General features: G+C 35.3%; 1 protein-coding gene across 2 annotated transcripts; it reads right to left on the reverse strand.

The window, feature by feature from the left end:
* Window positions 1-3,628: 3,628 nt before the first annotated feature.
* Window positions 3,629-15,913, reverse strand: LOC116295774 (globin-1). Of its 2 annotated transcripts, XM_031703693.2 has the most exons (6): window positions 15,491-15,913; window positions 14,125-14,196; window positions 12,090-12,209; window positions 7,060-7,288; window positions 5,002-5,227; window positions 3,629-4,558 (listed from the first exon to the last, which is right to left on the reverse strand). In XM_031703693.2, the coding sequence occupies exons 4-6, from the start codon at window positions 7,203-7,205 to the stop codon at window positions 4,421-4,423; spliced, it is 510 nt and encodes a 169-aa protein (XP_031559553.1). In that variant the 5' UTR covers window positions 7,206-7,288; window positions 12,090-12,209; window positions 14,125-14,196; window positions 15,491-15,913; the 3' UTR covers window positions 3,629-4,420. The 2 variants fall into 2 exon arrangements, with proteins under 2 accessions (XP_031559553.1, XP_031559556.1); XM_031703696.2 differs by lacking the exon at window positions 14,125-14,196.
* Between the last annotated feature and the right edge of the window lie 1,021 nt (window positions 15,914-16,934).

Genomic DNA, 16,934 nt, shown 5'->3' on the forward strand with positions numbered 1-16,934 from the left:
AAATTTATACTTCAAGTATAAATTGCACGTTACGTCATCGCTGCTTTTCGGGGGAGCGAAAAGATTTCTTTAGCATCCATTTTAATTCTCTTGGAAACGGTTGCAACCATCAATACGTACGACGTTTCGAACTAAAAAACTAAACGAACTAAAAAACTAAACGAACTAAAAAACTAAACGAACTAAAAAACTAGACGAACTAAAAAACTAAACGAACTAAACGAACTAAACGGTTCAAAATACGCCCGGTACCTAGTGTGTAAAGGCATCCTTAGGTGATTAGTTGAGTGCTAGTTGACTGACGTCACTTCCGTCCGTCCGACACATGAATCCCGCTTGATGTCAAAGCAAAACTGCTCACAAATGCGGCTCTCAAATGCACAGAAAAAATCGTTTTAGGACAAGTTATGGACCAAAAACAATTAAAAAAATACTTTCATGTAGTCAAAGATGGATCAAGAAGTGTTCTTCAAGAATTCAGGTGTGTTTTTTAGCAAACAATCGTATATATATATATTTTTTTTTGACAGGCATTTTTCTCGACGAATCGAAAAATCAAAGACTTTCTCTCAAAACTATTTATATTTCTATAGAAAAGCTTAATTTGCTTTATTGCTGGAGGAATTATATCACGGAGAGCATATTACGACAACAAATATTCGTCCTTTATTTAGCTTTGTAAATCTTTGACAATTCGGTTGTTTTTAACCAACTAGCGTATGTTTTTCGTTCAAGAAAGCAGCTTTGTTCGCCTCCTATCGCGGGGTCCCATCGGCAAAACAAAGAAGACTTTCGTTCAATAATTTTATATCTTTCTACAGATAATTTACTTAATTATTGAATGAAATATAAATTAACACCAAATATTCAACTGTTTATTAAGCTGTTCGAGCAAGTATGATTATAAAAATGAGCTCAAATTTGTGTTTTGTTGAGAGATGTTATTGTATAGAACTAGACTTTCACTCTAAAAAACTAAAAAATATTCAAAAACATTTACAAACGCCAATTTACTGACAAAGAAATTAGTCATTTCGTATTTTGCATTGCCTTTTGCATTATTTTCTATTTTGTCTCAGTTGTTCTTGTCAAGTTTAAATGAATGTAAGCTTTATTTTTGGAAAACTGTAAAAGACATAATTAAGTAAACCTTATTTTTTGCTCAGCTTAACCAGTTTTCAAGTCTGTTTTTTAGTCTTGATTTGTCCTAAATCACCAGATTTTCGATTTCAATGAAAGACATCCGAAGTAAATTTCACTAAACGTGATATTGTATTGGATTGTCTGTAGTTATCTTTCGTTTTTTTTTAAGTAAACGAGATTCAAAGCCTAAAACTGTCGGCCTTGGAAAACTTTGTCGAAGAATCTACCAAGAACAAAACTAGCCCCTGGGGGTGGGGGTGAGTTGTGCACAAAATTCCCCCCCCCCCCCCCCCCAAACACACACACACAAAAAACAACAATGTAGTGCATTTCGATTCGATTTCACTGCATGGTTTTTATTATGGGAGAAATTATCTTCATCTCGAATAAAAAATAATTGAAGATTTTTCCCCTGATCTCACTTTTACCTTTAAGTTTCATTCAAATCGTTCTCCCTGTGGCTTCTGTATCGAGAGCTCCGCTTTTAGGCAGTGCCTAAATATATATGTTAGTCGAGTGATTCTAACTAAGACAAATTACCTATTACCTATTCCGAGGTACGACTGAGTCTAGTTGCCATTAGCAATGTGGGATTGTTTTGCAGTACCACAATACAATGCAAGGTGAACTCCTCCCAATCTTTGAATCAACCTCGGAAAGGCTAATTCCGAGAATGCAGCATTCTGGATACAACAAGAAGTTTAGGCATGAGGTTGTCGACTCAGCAATGAAGGCTTACAAGGATATGATAATGAAAGATCAATCAGGAGAAGCACCGATGTACAGACCGAAAGAATGGAGGAGGAAAGAGAGAGAACAAGACTTAAAAAGAAAACCTGGTTCAAGAAAGGTGGATACAGTAGTGTTATATTTGTACCTGCTACCCCCAACTCTGATTTGAAGAAGAGTTTAGAAAAGGATATAAAAGATTCAAGCCTAAAGATAAAGATCATCGAGAAAGCTGGTACTAGTATGAAGAGAATATTGCAATGATCAGATCCGTTCAAGGAGAAGTGTAGCAGAGAAGATTGTATCGTATGCCAAACGGGAGGGAAAGGTCCCTGTAAAGCTGCTAATGCCACATACAAGATTAAATGCACTGAGTGCAACCAGACGTACATAGGAGAGACAGCCCGCAACACATACAAGAGGAAAAGAACATTAGCGGGAGATGGACTCCAAAAATGAAGGATCAGTATTGTGGAAGCACGTGCAATGTAACAGAATTGTTTCAGAGGGATGCTCTACTCAGACAAGTAAGCGAAGCGGTGAAGATCAACAGAGAAAGACCTAAAATGAACACTAAGAACGAATGGAACTCTATCAACATTCCGCGCGCAACAATCAATTAATTTGATTAGAGCGCGCGCCCCGTAATTTTCCTAACGGATTATAATATGGCATATCTTGTGATAAAGCGGATAAATCCTTCTCGATGGCGATAAATCGCTAACATGGAAGCCGCCATTTTGGAAACTCAATGTCATAGCACCGTCGGTGTTTACAAGGAAAGGGCACGAAATTTCACTGCTTTTATTTTAACTTACCAAAATCGCGGTGTTTTCGAGAAAATGCCGCACTGTATGGTCTCTGGGTGTACTAATGGCTCAAAGAAGACTAAGGGAGCAGATATTTTTTATCATTATTTACCAAGAGATACAAAGTTTAAAAAAATCTGGATCCTGAAAACTAGTCCCATGTAAGGGAATCCGGACTTATGGTGGATTCCGGATTCCAAGCGCTGGATTCCGGATTCCGAGACTCTGGATTACGGATTCCAAGGGTCTGGATTCCGGATTCCAAAACTTTTGTATTGCGGATTCCGGATTCCATATCGTTAATTTTCAGATACTTTCTCTGAAAATTATATTTGATGTACTTGCCAGTATAAGTAGAATCAATCAAATCAGCATCTAATGACAGATATTCTTGGTGGAGATATTACACAGTGGGGGAGGGGCTACATCGGTTCAATCTAGGTCGAGGCGATAGCATTTGAGTGTATACTTTGAATTTCAAAGTAGCGGATTCCGGATTCCAAAAGGGTAGATTCCGGATTCCATGATAAACTGGATTCCGGATTCCAAAGCCTAAAATTTCGTGGATTCCGGATTCCGGATTCCCTTAAACTAGCCGTCTGAAATCCTGGCAAAGAGAATTCGTGCTATGTTTGTAGCACTCACTTTACACCAGACTGCTTTGAAGTTTCTTATAAACATCTTTGTGGGCAGAAAGGCAAGAAAGTTATTAAGCCTCGGGGGCCATTCCAACCATTTTCCCTCACACAAGGCAAAAGCTTGAACGATATAAGACCATAGAAAGACTACGTAAACGAGACAAAACAGAGGTAAATTGTATTGACTTTATTTGCGAATAATCCTTAATATTAAAGAGATTGATCATGAGAATCTTATAGCAGTACTTCAAACAGAAATAGAATATATATTTTATAAAATATTGTTAAATAAAATTCAATGATAATATATACATATGGCATATGATGATGTAGTTATTGGTATTAATACACATTTCAAGCACAAATGACGATACTTTACCTTAAGTAAGTTGAATGGTTATTAAATTCAAATATAGCGGATCTAGAACAGGTCAGAAGGTCATTGGTGTTGATTATATAGAATTCTTTGATTGCACGTTACGTCATTGCGGCCATGTTGGTGCTATTTAAGAAAAGATTTCTCATTAGCATCCATTGTTAATGGCACCACAATGGCCGCCATGTTTTTGTCTTTTGCCTCTCTTGGGAATGCTTGCAACCCATCAATAGGATATCACTGACGTGAACACAATAAAAGTTGGATGCAGCAATTACAATGTGCAAAAATATTAACAAGAAGAATTGGAATACAAACATTGAAAACCTATTCCAGTGACAATAAACTGAGAAGACAAAAAAGTCCCTTTCCTGATAAAGAAAAGTAAATGTAGGTAGCCAAAAGGGTCATCTTAATGACCATGATTATTCTACATGTATACCTCTAGTGAAAGTGAGCAAATCATTTGAAACTAATACTGTTGAAAACGGGACACTGTGTGTTGACATGGAAACTAGTTTTGAAGAAGCTGACGAAGAAATAGAAAGTAGTGTGGAAGATTCTGATGATGAATATATATATATAGAATTTCTTGAGCTTGGAAAAAGAGCAATGTTTTTTGCATTGTTAATGGAAGTCGACATTTGATGAACCTTTACTTTTACGTTCAATTTCATAGTGGCTGTGAGCCAAGCGTTGTTCCAGCTGATTCATGATTCGTAGAGTTATTTGCCAGATTGTAACCCTCTCTTCATTGTATCTGCAATAAACCTAAACAAAATATTCCAAGCCTCTGAGGTTTCTTGAGTCCATTGTGACTGCAGTAGATCTTGTAAAGTGTCCATCAGAGCCACTTGCATCGCCTGAGATATACGCAAAGACACAAAGTATAAATCAACTTGTAGCCAGAAAACCAAAGTAAAATAAATTTGTCAAATATGAAACAGTTCGACATTCAATCCTAACTTATATCTTCGGTTACCAGTTAGGTGCGTGGTCAATGATTTTCATGTGTAAACACGGCTGCGATCTTAGCGAAATAGAAGTATCTAGTTCTGGATGCACGCAACAAGTTATTGCCAAATGGCATGAAAGTGAATTTATATTAAATCATTTTGCAACTTGAAAAGCAAGGCAGATTTATGTTCTTTATAAGGACAACTTCAGCAACGGGGACCAGCGCGTGCGAGACGCCGTGCTGATAATCGTCATCTACATTTTTTACAATAACAAGAATGAATAATATAGGCACGCCATTATATTATTATATACACGACCAGCTCATGTCCCTATTCTTTGTACTTACATCCAGATAAGATGGTTTAAGGGCACGTGCTACATGTCTCTGCCCCAGTCCCTCCAGGTATGCAGCAAAACTCTCCGTATCATCCATGGCTGTAACAGCATTTTCCACGGCCTTCATAACTCGTTTAGCGTGTCCATGTAAAGCATTGGCTCTTTCTAGCTCTTCTCGCTTAAGGTTCACAAACTCAGGAAATAGTTTCTGGAAGTCTGGGTTAATTTCAAAAAACCTGTTGAAGATAAGTCAAGTGATAAACTAACCCACCAAAACATCTGTAAGCTATCGGCTATGACGACATACTGTTGTATTTTCATTCGTTACCAAACCAACCAAACCAACCAAACCAACCCACGTCGCAGTTAGTAATTGGAAATATATGTATCAGGGGTTAGGTACACTTAAAATATCTTCATACTGGGATGAAGATATCGCTTTTTAGTAATATAGAAAAAAAATCATCGATGATTATATATTGAAGGAATCTTACGGATAAGCTTCAAAAGTTATAATGTAAATAGATGTCTTTTTCTATCAAAATTTGCTGCTGCTTTACACGAAATGACAAAAAAGAAAAAAAGAAAAAAAAAGGGAAAAAAAAAAAAAAAAAAAAAAGAAAAAAGAAAAGAAAAGAAAAGAAAAGAAAAGAAAAAAATTTTTTTTTTCACACCGCAATTTTTTTTGGTTTACTTTATTCTATTTTTGGGAAATGAAATTTTCGTATGACATTTTCGTATCCTGCTCATGCTACGCCATTGTTTTTTGTTTTTTACATTCGTTTCTCCCTTTTGTTTGCAAATTGAATAAACTGAAACTTCGTTGTTTGAGATTTGGAGGAGGAAGAAAAGCAGTTGAATCAGTGAAGTGGAACAATTATTTGTTGCCAACGTCTACCCTGAAGCACTGAAATGGTTATTTAAAGTTTTCTTCAATTCCTGGCCGCCGTGAAATATTTTGGTATGCTATGAATAACATTAATCAAAGGGTAAAAGCGGGGGGAAACGTACTAGTCACATTATTCAGAAGTATGGTAAACGCCAGGGCTTCGTACAACCAGGCCCAGATAAACCTTAAGGCAATGCCTTTTCATCCAGTTTATTTGCACATGACAGAAGAAAACTTGAGGCCTTTAAAAATCAATTAAATCCCTAGTGAATAGTTATAATAGAAGTGTTCGTTTTTTTCATGTTACTTAATTCTTAAGAGGTCTTTTCTATTACTAGAACTAAGTTTTGTCATAATAGTGCTTACCTCAATAATTAATGCCTCGTTGTACTTCATTAGTTGTTTACTTTCACGCTTTTACGTCATTATCATTTTATTTCGTCCATTCTTTTCTCTTATAAATATATAAAGTGCTGGGAGAAATAGTCTAGTTGCATTAACGTTTGTCATAACGTTGAAGGGTATTGACGCCCGTAAAAAACGTGTGTAATTCTGCTATACGCCAGGCTTGATTAAATTTGACTCGGAAGATGTTGAAGACACACAGAATTACAATTAGGACTTAAACGATGAAATATAAGAGTTATTGATTCTTTAATTATTGCTAGTGCTGAAGCAGATTTGAACTTTCACAGGATGAAATGTTTTCATTAAAGTTAATTTTGCTTTTCTCTCAAAACACCGAAAAACATTCCCCATGCGTAAGATAATTACATTCTCGTTTCTCAAAGTTTTAAACGAACCCAAAATAATTTCTATTATTTAAGGATCTCAGTCGCTCACTTTGAACTTATTGTTGAATTTTTTTTCATAATAAATTTGTGCAGAACAAAAATTGAAACATTTCTCAAAAGAATATCTTTGAAAAAAATATGTAACATCTTTGAAAAGATCTGTATCTCTGTCTGATTAAAAAAAAACTGGCTCCTTTTTTCCTCAGTATTAGAATTACACGATCATTATTTATGTAATATTCAATCTATAGTCAAAATAGTGGGCACCGAAAAAGACAAAGACTGTTTATTTTAAAGAGAAAAAGTATTAACTACGAATATAAAGGACGAATTTGTAATAAGTATCCTTGCACGCGCATGATTAACTACATCAATCCAAACTTACCTTAAAAACGTCTTTTTCCCCACTGAGTTTTTGTGAGCATCGATAGTTTCCCAAGTCTCTCGTACAAGGTATTTTTGTGTAGTTGACAGCGGAATGGAAACGAATTCTTTTCGCACATTCGAATCAATTGATGAAGCACAACCCATTATTATAATCACTTATGGAATTGTGTTTTTTAGTCCTCTCTTTCTATTCCTTCTTTTCTTTTAAACCAAAGGTGCAATGACGTCTGAAACGTGAGGTAAATTCAACAGTGATTAGGACTGACTTGCACTGAAAATTGTCAGTTTCATCAAGCCCTGAAACAACCTCAGGAAAAACCCTTACCCGTCAAAGCTTGTTTGATGACGTCTGAGTGCGGCATTCATAACACTTTGCTGGTGGTATTGACTTACTTTATTTATGAATTACGATAAATCCATAATTGCCGCTTCAAATCTTTGGTCAATAATGGGCACAAAACATAAATAAATCCGAATAGGAAAAATCTAGAGATAGATTCAGAGCGGTTTCGGATATAAAAACCAAAAACATTAATATAGTTTGCAAAATTCGGTGTGTGTTAATGCTTCAGCCTAGCTTTACTCTTACCTTATATACTTATTCCTCAGTCGCTGAAGATTTCAAAATTTCATGAACAGGACTGATTTAAAAATCTATATTAACAGTTAAATCATTTATAAAAACTCGTTTTATCTTTAGGTACTTTTAATGATACCGATATGTTCTGTACTCCTTTAATATGAAGCCCAAACACAGTACTCTATCTTAACCATTCACTACGTCAGTATTTTGCCTCGATGAATGGCTAAGAGCGACAGATAACAAGTTAAGGTTTCTGCAAAAAACAGTTACATGTTCGTCTTTTTAAGCTAAACTATTAAAATATATAAAATATATATCTTGAGTAAAAAGAGTTCTGCACGCAGTTTGTAACCAAAAAATAAGTCTTTTTTTATACGTGACTGATATGATAGGAACAATTTACCTTTTTACCTTAATAATTTTGCGAATTTTGGACAGTTTTATTCTCGCTCGCTTCGCAAAACTAGTGCGGCAATTTGACTGGATTTTTCATATAATGTGCTTGGATTGCTAACAGTGTATTTTATTTTGAGTTTTTAAGTGTTCAGCCTATTACGACCGAAAATCAAACAGTTTTTGGCTTTTTTCTCCTCATCCTCAGGTACGATTTTTCTGAAATTTTCAGAATCTTATCATCTAGTACTAAAGCAGTCTGTGTACAAATTTGGATGGAAAGTCTAGGGCAGAAAAAAGTTATGACGTCGCTTGAAAAGTCGATCCAAAATTCGAAGCATATTTGAACATCGCGCTGTAAAAAGCGGGATTGCCTTGAAATTTTCATTTATCTGTTTCCAAAGTATTGCGGATGAGCTTTACAAAAGATCAGTATCAATTGAAATCCAAAATATCGAAAGTCATTTTAGGAAATGTAGCCCCTGCTGAAACCTTCTGTGATGATTAGAACTGTCAGATTGGCCCAGCAGAGACAGGAATTCACCACAAACGAGTAGCGACAGGTCATGATTAAAGTACGATAGAATGAGTCTCAAGTCTATATATTTTTAATTTTGATTATGAGCATTGATACATGGTGGTTATGCTATTGATGCTGTGCCGATGTAACGACTCAGAGATGATTTAGATACTCGGTGATATCTTATCATCCATTATCCATTTTGATCTTCATATAAATATATATATATAAGCTCACAACAATGAGAGAAAAAAGGTCTTGGAATCTTAAAATTTCCATTTTTTTGAAAATAGGTTCTGAATGTTGGTCAATGCCGCAATTTGGAAAAGGTCATGATTCGTAGGGCTTTTTCTTGAAGTCTAATGAGTGATTGAAGATTAGTACTGTAGGTTGATCCCCAAATAATCATACCATATGTCAAATAAGGGTAGATAAGACAGTAGTATAATTGTTTCAAAATAGAATTATTTACAAAATATCTTAGTTTAGAAATTATGCCAATACCTCTAGAAATGTTTTTACACAGCTCATGAATGTGTTGTTTCCAACTCAGGTTTTTATCAATAATAAGACCTAAATATTTAACATATGTTTCCTGCTTAAACTGATGAATGCCAATTATTAATTTGAAATGATATGTAATCTTCTTTTGGGGTGGATGAAAAAGAACAAAATTTGTTTTTTCAGAATTGAGAGATAAATTGTTTGCATTTAGCCATTGTGAAACTTTATAGAATTTGGAGTTAGTTTTATTCTCCAAATGCTGAAGATTAGGATCACTAAGAAATAGATTGATATCATCAGCAAATAAGTGAAAATCCAACAGGTTAGATGACTTATATGTATCATTAATATAGATAAGAAAGAGTAGAGGTCCTAGAACAGAGCCTTGAGGAACTCCACAGGTGATAGTTCTATAGTCTGAAGTAGCATTACCTATAGATACAAATTGTTTTCTATTAGTTAGATAAGAAAGGAACCAGTAAAGTGGAACTCCACGGGTTCCATAGTGTTCTAATTTTCTTATTAAGATCTCATAGTCCACTGTATCGAAAGCTTTTTGTAGGTCTAAAAAAATACCACTGATCATAAGCCCTTGTCTATTAATAGAGTAAATGAATGAATGGTGGAATGATTGGAACGAAAACCAAACTGATTTTCATACAGGGTTGATGATAGATTAATAAACTTGGTTAGTCGATTATATACTAGTTTTTCTAGGATTTTGTTGAAAACAGAAAGAAGAGATATGGAACGGTAGTTTAAAAATAATGTCAAGTTGTGAACCCTTTTTATGAATAGGAACAACTTGAGAGAGTTTCAGATTAGACAAGTTGAGAAAAAGTGATTAATAATAATTGCTAGAGGGTATAAAGCTCTCTCCTTTAAAATCTTGAGTAGGAATGTTGGAATACTGTATGGACCAGAAGACTTGTTTGAATTTAAGTTAGAAATGATGTCTTCAATCTCAACTGGAAATGTTGGTGAGAAAAAAAAAGAATTGTTAGACGGGGTACCAAGGTAACTCATAAATGATTTCTCAGAGGGTGGAATAGATGTTGCAAGTCGAGGTCCTACGTTAACAAAAAAGGTATTGAATTCCTGAGCTATTTAAGAACGATCAGTGATATTTAATCCATTTTTAGAAATTTTAGCTGGTAAAAATGTTTTGGATTAAACACCGCCCCAACCCCCACCCCTTCCTAGCGATTTTGAATATTAAAAAATGTCATATCTCTACTTGGTCGGTTGCCTGTTTAAGCACTCAAGTAAGCTCGGCTACGCCTCGTGTGACTCTTACGCTTTTCTTCGTGCTTAGAACCTTCCGCCGGCGCGCACCCAAAACTCAAATGAAAGCACGCTAATCAATGACCAATCCTTTACTCTGTGACTCTTTATTTTTCTGCTTGGATCCAAACACTAAATTTTAAATTTTAATAACCCTACCAGACGACAACTCCCTTTCGAAGTGTGACATCAGTAAAGTAAATAAATTACGTGAAAACGAAGAAAAACATGGAAAACGATGAAACTCGGTTTTTACGACTACTGAGAGTGAATTAAAAAGGCTGATTGAGAAAAAACTACGACAGTAAACACAAAAATTAATAAAACTATGCTGTAGGTAAATGTCTTTTATCACACACATAACAACATGCGTTGTAAGCATCCATGTTGTTATGTGAATGAATTTTTTGGTTTGTTTTGAATTCATTTGGAAACTATTAAAATACAAACGAATCAACGACTGAGATCGAACACTGGAAACAGCTTTCATTTATCAAAATGATAATATGAGTATCAGTCCAGGCTGGAGATGACTTATGAACGTAACGAAGCTTTGCATCATGTGCGTGGAATCCTTTTTAGTTAAGTTGATAATTCATATCTGAAAAAATAAATTCCTTCTGACTCGCTGAAATCGAATCGGCTGGCAAATGATGTCCGAGGATGAGAAATTCTCCGAAAAAAGAACATTGGGCCGAGAAGCAAAACTTCGAAGGCATATGTGATATTTTGAGCCAATGACAGCGCGCGAAAATTTAACTTTGGGTTGATTATACTTCAAACACAGTTGGCATGGCAAAAACGGTTATTTGTTTGTTATACATCGTTATACTTTTTACTAGCGTTATCGTAATTTACTGAATGCGCAAGGAACTTTATTAAAGGTTCCGCTCCAAATTAAACAATACATTAATAAAACGAATAGCCATAAGACGGCCACCAGCAAGCACTCTATTAGCTCAATTATCTGTGCCCTGGCTACATGGCCGCCATATAAACAATCGAATAACTTTTCTTGACGATCGTACCCAGTTATTGGGAAGGGGATATGTCCTTTTTTCATTTATGGTTTAACTACAAGTAATTGTATGCAACACACTTAAAAAGTGAGGGTGTCATTCACGCTCATGTCATAATACTGTTCACTCGTAATGTTTTAGATTAACCTGAAGTTTAATTAAAATTATCGCGATTTTTCATTCAATTAGTTAGAAAGAAAGGAAGCCTGGGAGAAAGAAATAAAGCAAAGAAAGAAACACAGAAAGAAAAACTAAATTAAGTGGAATGGTATAACAAGAATTTGAGTAATGTCAGCATTCTGTAATTCTTAGTTTATACATTTTTATTATCATTGACGGGGGGAGAGGTCCAGTCAAAAGGCGCTTTCCATCATGTCTAACCGACCAGTCCGAGCGGACAGTTTTCAAATGGTATGCGTCAGTTCTTTAGAACTGGTCAGTTAACCAAGGTCTCACAACAATGGAAAACTGACGCGTACCATCTGAGAACTTGCCGCTTGGCATGGACTGGTCGGTTCGACCTAATGAAAAGCGCCCTTATGAAATATTATGATAATCGTATATAATGTTTTACTGTTTTGAAAAGATATAACTAACAAAACACTGTTATCAATGCTAAATCTAAGACCTGGTTGCTATTCTTAGCAATATTTATTCCATTTAAAAACCAAATGAAATAATGCATTTCTGGTAGTCAATAATGTCCATATCTTACTTGTACTTACCAGATAAAACACGAGTACGAACTGCTTTTGCCGTTTTGTTACTCTATCACTCTGACTGTCCAGCCACTACCAAGTAATCCTCCACTTCACCCGTATGAAATTGAATTTGAGATTAAATTCCTGCAATGATATAGTACTCTACGATAGGATGATAAAGATTTTATTTATAGAACTTTATAATTAAGGCTGTCATTATTCTACATTCATACTACATAGCTAATGTTACCCGTATAATGCACGATTTTTTTTCCTTTCAATAATTTACCGTACAGGTACGCTGCACTAGTGGAACCTTAGCAAAAACTGCTTATGCAATTATTTTTCTGTTTACACAAGTTGTATTTCTAGAGAAATAATTCATGTTTCTTAAATAAATAGCTTGGTTCTGTTTGTGAAAAACATAAGAAGTCTACCGCCAGCTTGTCTGGTAAATCATAAAAAACAATTAGCTCGTATATAGTTTCAAATCAACATGCCAGTATCCCATTGTAAGGAGAGAAAGAAAGAAGAAGGACAACATACATTAAGAGTCGGCAATTTGTACAGGTATAGTTTGACAGAGAGGGTTCGAAAACCATTAATGTAAACACATATAGAAAACAAACCAAAATTAAACACTGAATTTCAAATTGGTAAATGGAAGTATTTTAAATCTTGTCGTTCCACAGAATAATGCATGATGGAAGTTGGAATTGCCTTTTGTTTTAGTGATTTGACGCTTCTTTGCTTTGCTTTCCCGGATTTGTTTCTTTTTCTTATCTTAATGAAAACAAAAACCAAATTATTTCGAATTAAAATACTTTTCATTATTATTTTCGCATCTCTTGTGTTTCGTATATTTTCGTAAGTGAGTTTGCCGATAATTGTGTAAAAAGTTATTTCCTGAAAAAACAAACTCCAAAACACAAAACTCACAGCTGAAATAACTGACACGAAAAAAAAAGTAATAAGGACAAAACAAACAGTTTTTGGTTCGAAAAACATGTGAAAATATTTTCATTCCTCGATAAGTAATTCAGAATACCCAAATAAATTAAACCAAAAATAACATCATATTTGAGATGCGTTTTACTTTAGTACGAATTAAAATCTATGAACTCTTTTATTTTGACAAGTTTACAGGTGAAAGCTCTCAATGACGTACTCTTGTTTAAAGGGCTATCTCAGCAAATTGACAAGTAATGGGCAGAAACTCGTCGTGGAGGCTGAAACTAGTCTAACAGCCACACCCAGAGCCAAACTCTGAGCCATACCTTTTCTTTTTACGATGCACCGGAATATTTAACTCCTTTCGAAAAAATTATTTCATTGAATCATACGTTTGCTTCAAAAATTTCCAATTAACAAATCGAAGTCAGTTTTCTATGGGTCTGTACTGTAATCGAACATGAAATGACGTCAAAAATGATCCAAACTCAAGTGGAACCACGAGCGCAGCAATGTTCCATAACAAAGTCGAAAAAAATGAACAAAAAGACAAGTAAATAGTTTGAAAAAGCCGTTACATCCGCTCCTTCAGTGCGCGCGTGACGGATGTCGTAAGCACACAGGTCTAGCCTCTAATCGAAAATGGTTCTAAGCCAATCAGCGCGCGAGAAATTTCCAAGTTATAGTAAAATACTAATTTAAATACAGATATATTCCAATTGATCTATTGAAAGATTCAGTAAATCTCCTCTAAAAGTCAGGATAATTAGCGAGAAGTTTCAGTGATATGTGTGAGAGAAGTGGCCCTCTTTAAGCCAAACTAGCTCATAATTCCACTATTTGCGGGGATATCAAAACTTGAAGATTTCCGAGATGCGCTAGCGCTTTCACAAAAATCGCAGGCGCATACATGAAAACATAGATGGAGACATTTTTATCCACAATGGTGAAACGCTAGTGAGCAACAGAGGGAGGAGTACAATGAAGGACTCCGAAGAGCTCAGGACCCCATCTGTCTACGTGCATGTTCTTCAAGAATCGGACTCATAGCCATTATCGAACTCATAAATAATGAAAATAAACTCTGACCAAATACACATCTTCTTACTCGATTGAGGGATTGCCATCAATAACACCACGACGATCCAATAGCATCTTAACTCCTGTATTCCGTATTTTTCTGTAAGTATAGATAGGCAATGGAAGATAATAAGCAATTATTCATTGCTTAGACTAGGTAGTGTAGTTAACATAACCTTTTGTAGCTTGGTTAAAAAAATATAGATTTTGTAAGGAATGGTTTTATTTTCATTCGACTTCCGGTTATATATATTGCCATATCTGTCATGAGGGCCGTATTTTGTCATATTTTGAGGTCATGTAGCACGAAAACGAGAATGGTGACCTCCCTTTTTAATTACATATTGGAAACAACTATGGTGCAATGAAGGACTATGCAAAGTTTTGGGAAAATGACATTTCTCCTTCTATTTCAAGGGAATCTCCTTAAGAAAAATTGATAACCCATGGAGTTGATTTTTCATGGCTTGTCTGACGTCACTTCCTTCCGTCAGTCCGTACATACGTCCGTGTACACAACACAGGGATCTAGTAAGCTTAAGTTTTCAAGCTTCTCGAAAAATAGTTATGGCTTTTATGAAAGGAATAAAAATATTTAAATGAAGAATATTATAAGTGGTTGGTCGTGGGGTTTGTACATGTGACAAAATTCCTAAGTGGGAGAGTAGTATAAGGTCGAAAACAAAGACTCGTGCGAAAAAAAAAAAACGATGAAGAGCATTTCAATTTCAATTTTTTACTTCATGGTTTTCACTATGGTGGACATTTTTTTTTTTTCTCGAAGAAGAAGAAAAATTGAAAGAGATTTTTTGCTCCGAATTTATTTTCATCCTTCAGTTTCATCTAAACTGATTGGGCTCCTTGTGCCTATTTGGAGCCACGCTTTCAGGCAGTGCCTAAATTCATATATAAGGTTCCGAGCACATGCCGAAACTGCAGTAATGCTTCCAAGCGTCAAAGGGTTTGAAGTAATCTAATTCTGGCAGTGCTTTTTTAAGGTAGGAAAAACTAATGGTTTAATTTATTCTGGAATCTGCTCATTCAGAAAGTCCTCATAGTTTGCAACCTGTAGTTGCGCTGTAAGCATTTTAAGAAATTAAATTTCTTGGCCAGTCCATTAAAATCGAAATATTTATTTACTGGTTCCGGAATCATTCTGGATTTTTAGAGCCACTTTACATGATTAAATAACAGGAGCTTGTTATCTCTTAGTGTATACATGACAAAAATACCCAGCATATAAAATGCCCGTCAGAATTTTATACTATAAAGTTTAAACGAAATGCATGCATGTTGGGTCAAAAGGAGCTAATGAAAATCATTACGAATTGACATCAAAGATTGAATTTTAACTGAAAAGAAGGAACAACCGACGTTGTGAATAATTACTTTACCTTTCCTTTAACTGATCAGAGTTTGTAGCTTTACAGTCCATACCAGTTAGTACAGGATCCACTCTTGAAATACATAGTATGACCGACGTAGTCAATTCTCTGATAAGTATTTCAAATTATCATATGACCCGTACGGCCCTGCTCGCGCGCTCTAATAAAACCATTGGAAAAAGTCACGTGATGGGGGCCGGACGGGTTGACGTAAGCGGGCCGGAAAAACCCGTCCGGCCCTGCTCGAATCCGCGCGCTTTCTTTTTTTTAATTATTTTTATTTTCGTGAGGGTCATATGATAAAATGCTTATTGACTGAGTTAGGTCGGGCCGTACGGGAAAATATTTGGCTCTCGGTCATTTGTACGGCATCACCTCGAGCCAAATATTTTCCCGTACGGCCCTCCCACTCAGTCAATAAGTACATAGTATCCCCGGAAGGTTGAAAAAAGCTTATTAAACTCAAATTGTGCATTTGCTTTAATGTCGCCACGTCACGTCCTCGGATGGTGAAAAATGGATAAACAATGGACAATGAAAGAAAAACATATTTTGAACATATGAAATGGTTAAATATAAATTGTAGGCATATCTATTTTGAATTAATGAATAATGTTCGAAAACAGGCAAGCAAACAACTCTTTTAGTACGACATATTGTGTATTTTCTATTTACAAACCTGACATAACCTACTTTTAATCAATGTCAAGCGATATCACTACGACGTGAATAATCAAATGTGAAAAAACTACTTTCAAGATACGAATGACGCCGCAATTTCCTTTTCGCCTTTGCCTCCCAGTCACTATTAGACTTTTGGCAGGGATTTCAGCCATCTACATACAACTTGTCGGGCGTCACTGGAACTGAACGAAAACATTATTCTCCAGGAAGTGACACGTATCATCTAAAATGGGAAACTTTACGCCGATTGGAATGGGGTGCATTTTCCACTATTGCTCAAGATACTTGATAATAGGTACACCTTATAAATCATGGTACCCTCTGAAAAGAAAAGGAAAATTAAATATTGGAATAAAAGATATCATTCCTACTTGCGGTTCGTTTCATTTTATCAGATATGCCGTCGGCTCAGTATTATCTAAAAGAAGTCGGAAGAAAGTGTCAATCACAAGTCACGTACAGCACCAGTAATTTAGGCCCAAGAGTGTAACTTCTTATATGAAAACTGCACTAAATCGAGTTTTTTAACATTTCCTAGCTTTCGATCAGGCGAGTAGCTAATGTGGCTTTGATAGAGATTAAAGATATCTTTTAGAAATCATTAAGAGACCTGAGGAATTAATTAAACAATAAAACAATCTGGATTGGCAGCTTGAACCTTGTAACCTATTCACAAAGAGTGTTCTTATACCCAGTTATTTTTGTTCTTTTTATAATTTTCCTGGATTCATTAGTTATCTTCTTACGATATCAATGGGTCAATGCTTCC

This window comes from Actinia tenebrosa, unplaced genomic scaffold, assembly GCF_029948245.1.
Source record: "Actinia tenebrosa isolate PJP-AT-01 unplaced genomic scaffold, QUT_ActTen_1.0 PGA_scaffold1__47_contigs__length_23844297, whole genome shotgun sequence".
Lineage (NCBI taxonomy): Eukaryota > Metazoa > Cnidaria > Anthozoa > Actiniaria > Actiniidae > Actinia > Actinia tenebrosa.